At 33.3% G+C, this 5,687-nt stretch overlaps 1 protein-coding gene across 5 annotated transcripts in view; it reads left to right on the top strand.

Moving 5' to 3' along the window:
• Positions 1-5,681, top strand: part of ZNF280C (zinc finger protein 280C) — a 52,828-nt gene extending 47,147 nt beyond the window's left edge. For 3 of the 5 annotated variants that reach the window (XM_015589871.2, XM_015589874.2, XM_015589873.2), the window contains 5 exons: positions 1,188-1,250; positions 3,067-3,123; positions 4,314-4,432; positions 4,576-4,612; positions 4,741-5,681. In XM_015589871.2, the coding sequence (XP_015445357.1) occupies positions 1,188-1,250; positions 3,067-3,123; positions 4,314-4,432; positions 4,576-4,612; positions 4,741-4,756 (292 nt within the window). In that variant the 3' untranslated portion in view covers positions 4,757-5,681. The remainder of the gene's footprint in view (positions 1-1,187; positions 1,251-3,066; positions 3,124-4,313; positions 4,433-4,575; positions 4,613-4,740) is intronic. The other 2 variants (XM_015589872.2, XM_006912500.3) reach the window with 2 other exon arrangements.
• Positions 5,682-5,687: the final 6 nt, after the last annotated feature.

Below are 5,687 nucleotides of genomic sequence, written 5' to 3'. Positions count from 1 at the left end.
GTGAAGTATCGGATTACCACAGCCACTCATGGGAGTCATTTCTTTCTTTGAGTTATGTACCACTCAGCTATTCTACCTCATATTAAATATATGTCTGTCTTACCTACTTGAGAGAGCAGTTCTTTGTATTCACCATGGCACTTACTCTGGGGTTATTTTCTTGGAATTATACCTAGCCAGAAACTTTTTTTTCCAGTGCATACATGGTATGCTTGAGATAGTTACCTTGTGTCTAAGGGTAACCAATGACTTGGTGTGTTGGCTGCTTTGGATCTGTCAGTACAAATTAGGGCTAGTTCTCGAACTTTAGCTTGCATAATAATCGCCTGAAAAACATTGAAACTGATTTCTGAGTCCTACTGCTAGAGATTAATTCAGTGGGTTTGGAGTGGAATCTGAGACTTTGTATTTCTAATTAGCTCCCAGGTGATGGTTATGTGGCTGTTATATGGACCACACTTTGAGTAATACTACTGTGCTGCACTAATCCTGTCTAATCCCACCTGGATTTCCAATACAAGAAAGCTTTCCTTATCAGTTTAAAAGGGGGTATAAAAGCTATTACCATTGGCTGCAACATTTGGTTAGTGGTTTTCTTTTCTATGCATAGAGGAAGTATTGTTTTTACTCCTGAGTTCTGCATCCTTTAATTCACTTTCCTTAAAAGCCCTCCTAGTTATTGCAAAAGATTCTTTAAATTTTTCATTTTACTTATAATAAGTAATGTCATTTTGCCCAAGTAGCATTTACTTCGAATATCATTCAGATTCTCTCCCTCACTAAGTATATTAAGATTACAAAGTGATAAATAAATATTATTCATAATAGTTTATATTGTAGCAAAATACATTATTAGCAAATACCTTTTAGATTGTTTTCAACTCTTAGTAGTTGCAAATTTTAATTTGATGTTCTTTGCATTTTTAACTCTGAGGAGTTGGGTTTTTTTAATATAATGATGAGGTATTGATCATTTAAGAATATTTTCAGGAAAATATGTTGTAAGAAAATACACAGGTAAAGTGAAATGTAAGATAAAAATATTGAATTAAACAAAGATGGCTAATAGAATTTTATCATTTAGATCAGAAACTTTTATTCAAAACTAAGCACAGACTTGAAATATGGTCATAAAATTAATATGACTTATTGGGTAATAAAATCTCATTTGTCTCCTATCTCTCCAGCTCTCATAGCAACCATCCAAGTAAACGGTTTTATATTTTTAAGAAGCATTGTGGAACTCTCAGGTAACTAGTTGACCTTTTTCCATTCCATTTTTATTGAAAAATTATAGTAACTTTTTTTAACCTGATGCTGCAGTGCCTAGTTTGGAAAATAAAATGATATTGCTACTAGACATAATAGAGTTCTGTTCATTATATCCTTAGATCAAAGAGGGGATAGCCTATATTCTCTGGCTAAACTTGTTTCAGTTATGTTAGGCATTAAGATGAAACTTTCATGGACTCGCATGAAAAAATAAGGCTTTCCAACAATATTTGAATATTAAAAAGTTTAAGATACCTAGTAAAGTGAGTAACACTTTTTTTGGTTTTGATCAATATATAGCTTCATGATTTGTAAGGTTTTTTTCTTTCTGAAGTAAAAGTATATAACTTGTTTACTGTAAAGAAAGAATTGTTGATGAACATTTCTAAAGGTACTGATAATTAACTTGGTTATACCACACACACTTAGCTCAGAATCTACTAAGCATTATTTTTTTCACGTTCTTCTGATTCCTTTTGACTCCGCCTTCCTTTGTTTAATTTTTTAGCTCATGTTGTCATTGCTGTTTGACATATTAAAGATCTGTGTAGCACCATGCTAAGACATAGACTTAAGTTTAGCCAATATTTGTTTTGATGTTCTATGTAAGTGGAAAAGTAGAAGAGAGGCTATTCCCCACATATCTACATGGCTAACTCCCTGCAGGTTCCTACTCCAATGAGTGAAGCTTTCCTTGACCAGTCTATTTAAAATATCATTTTTTTCCCTTAGGCCCCACCCCAGCACTTCCTATTTTCTTGTCTTGCTTTATTTTTCTTCATGGCAGCTTTTTACTGACATATTATATATTTCACCCTTTTGTTCATTGCCTGTGTCTTCTCACTAGAATGTGTGTGGTTCAGACATTTGCTGGACATTGAATAGTGCCTGGCACATGGAAGGCACTCCATAAATATTTGTCAAGTAAATTAATGTTGATGTTGAAAATGACATATGTGGATGACATTGGACCAGCAGCTTATAGGCAGAGGGAAGTTTGGTTATATTTTAAAAATATATTGGAACTCTTTTTAAAATATTAACTAAAGTCAAAGTATTTGGAAAAAATGAGCTTTATTAGGTATTACGTTTACTGAAAATTTTTTATAAGAATGAAAGAGGATTTTTTAATTCTAAAGATGAGATCTAATTTGATTTTTACTGACTGTTGTCAAGCTTAGTTGTATGCTTGGTTCTTAAATTAATTGTATGACTTTGAAGATTTGAAATGCTTTTTTCCAACTTGGATGGGTCTCAAATTTAAATAGAAAATTGGTTAATTTCTGCGTATGGTATTTAGTATATTTATAATTCTATGGAACATTAAATTTTGTAATTACTAGTTTGTTAAAATGCAGTGTTCATTCTTTAGCTATTTATTGTGTAACTATCATGTATAACAATGTAGCAAGTCCTGTAAAGATGACAGTGATGAAGAAGGTATGGTACCAACCTTCAAGGAATGTATGATTCGTGATAAGATGTGAACATAAATAACTACAGTAATACAAGGAGGTTTGTAATAAGTGCCATGAGAGTTACTGATTTCAAAGAAAGGTTTCTACTTAAAAATAGAGGCACAGGGGCATTCTAGTTGGAAGAAATAGCATGAATAAAAATGCATAAAGGAAAAAAGGTATACACAGTGAATGACTAGTAGTACATTTTGGATGGAGCATGAAGTTCGTGTAAGAGTATTGAGATCAAAGTCTGGGGAAATAATTTTGAGATTAGATCCAGATTGTGGAATCCTTGAAAAAGGCTAGGGAATTTAGACTTAATTTTATTTTGCAGACATTGGGGAAACTATTGGTGTTTTGTGCAGAAAGATCAATTTGGAAGGGTATACAGGTGAGTTGTAGCTGTATGAGGCACATAGACTGGTTAAGACTATTATGGTAGGTAAGACTGATTTAATAAGAACCTAGGTTAAGGTGGTAAGGTGGTATTATATCATGTTTAAAAACATGGGCTCTGGAATCAAAGGGCTGAGTTTCAAACCTGGTCCTGGTTTTGGTAGGTTCCTAAACTGACCCTGCCTTCTTTAAAAAAAAAAAAAAAAGTTATAGTATCTACTTCTTTAGCTTGTTATATAAGACTTAGAAGAGATGATATGTTTAAAACCTTTAGCTTGATGCAGTAAGTGCTCGATAAATTGTTGATGTTATAAAATGTTTGAAATATTGACTGTTTTAAGGAAAAAGAGAGAAAATACTAAAATTTTGAGCCTTTGTGTCAGGGACATGTCCTCAGAAGAGAAACCATTCAAGAGGTGTGATTTTTATGGGGTGGGGAGGAAAGCACATGACTTTAGTTTTATGAAGGTCATTTTTGATGTGCCAGCATGACACCCAGATGTAAATACACAACAAATTGTTAAGACTAGAGCTGCAGGGGAGAAGTCAGTCTAAGGTATGCTACTGGTTTTTATTCCTATACAGGTGAAATACTTAAAGTATTTAAATTTAAAATGAACTGCAAAAGTACATTTTTGCTGTGTTAATAAGCTGATAATAACAATAGTTACATTATTTTAATGATTTCTTTTTAAAGCCTTCCATTTCTTTTCTGATTTTATTGTCATTTAAATAAGATTTCAAATTGTAAACTCCACAGAGTGTACCCTTTTGTTCGCTCTTGTATCTATAACACCTAGTGTAGTACATAGTGTATAAAGAAGGTCACCAGCAAATGTATATTGAATGAATGGGCAAAGGCACAGAAAGATTGTGCTTTGCACAAGTTCCATAAGTTGTTAGTGGAACCACAAGTGAGCTTTAGGTCTCTTCGCTCCTCTGTTTTAGCAACCAGTGTGAAAGGGAACAGTTTATAAAGCACAAAATATTAGCATAACAGGCATGGATATGCCATTTTCTAAAGCACCATTTCAGCTATATCAGCCTTATATAACAAAATTGAACAGTGATGGTCATGATGCATAAAAAGCAAATCAAATTATTACATAGAAAAATAATTATTGAACCTATATATAGATTTTCATTAAAGATAAAAATCTTTTCTTTCTGTCTTTCTTTTCATAGGGGCATTACTCTAGTGTGCCTTAAATGTGATTTCTTAACTGATTCTTCCGGTTTAGATCGTATGGCTAAACACTTAAGTCAACGCAAAACTCATACTTGCCAAGTTATAGTAGAAAATGGTATGTATGTATAATTGTGTTACTTTGATTTTCTGATATTTATTCCAGTATTATTTATCAGCCACATATGGGTTCTCAATTGTATTAAATTAGTAGTCTCACTCATATATGCTATTTTAAATGTAAAACTCTTCTAATTTCAGTTCCCAAAAGTACCTCAGCTTCTGAACCCACTTCTGAGTAAGTTTAATTTTTATTCAGCGCATTATTCTTTGATGGATTTTATTAGCACTGTTGCATATTTTTAATGTGTCATTAATAGAAATGAAAAATATTAAAGTATTTTGTTTTTGTTTTTGTTTTTAAAGCTACTTGGTGAAATAGATTCCTGCTCTATGGAGCTCGTGCAACCTGGTACAAAACAAGTTGGAATTTCCTAAGTTCAAAGTTCTGAAGTAGTTTCTTACACAGAGAAAGTTTCCTAAGTTCAAAGTTCTGAAGTGTTTTCTCACACAAAAATGGTTAAATAACCAAGTTCATGACACTAGTTCTTATTATTCAGCTCTTTTCAGCTTTCAGATGGCACTAGATTCTTATTCCACCTTATCTTTGTGTCAGATTCACATATCCTAACATGTGCTTTTTTGCTCCAGTTAGTTTTCTCCAAAAATAACTTTGTTTGCTATGGTTTTTCTTGCTTTGTTTAAAATAACTTGTGTTTATCTCTGCTGTACTTGCCTCCAGAATATTGCATTCCAAACATTATAGCTATTCATCTTTTTTTCTTTTTGTCTGTTTTGTCTGGTTTCTTAGTTAATTTCGTGTAAGTCTTACATTTTTAGATCAGATAGCTATCTTTTTTCTCATTCCTTGTCTGTCATTGTTCTATTTTTCATATTTTTCAGATGCAGAAGTAACAGAAATTTCAAAAAATGTCCAGGGTACTCCTGGTCAGTGTCCCGCTGCGTTGGACACAACTGATGCCTGTTCTCTCTTTCCAAGGAATGTAAATTATTTGACTGTGAGACCTCCTCTAGTTTGTGGCCTTAGGAAATCAGATCTTGGGGAGAGTCCCTTCCTTCGTGACTGGCCTTCCATAAGGCTGATGCTAATTTAGCCAGAGATGACCTCAAGGCCCACCAAATTGAGCACAACTTCCCACTGGGGGCTTTGGTTCTTGATCTTAAGCTTATGGGCCAATTCTGACCAAGAAAGCCCATCAAATCAATGCTTTATCACCCAAATTTAAGTTTAATCATTTTGGCTGCCGCCTTTTAGCATGCATGCAGTCCAAAGAATATAAAATGGCTGTGTA

The sequence above is a fragment of the Pteropus alecto genome, unplaced genomic scaffold (assembly GCF_000325575.1).
Source record: "Pteropus alecto unplaced genomic scaffold, ASM32557v1 scaffold145, whole genome shotgun sequence".
Classification (NCBI taxonomy): domain Eukaryota; kingdom Metazoa; phylum Chordata; class Mammalia; order Chiroptera; family Pteropodidae; genus Pteropus; species Pteropus alecto.
Note: the sequence above shows the minus strand (reverse complement) of the source record. Positions and strands in the feature narration are given on the sequence as shown.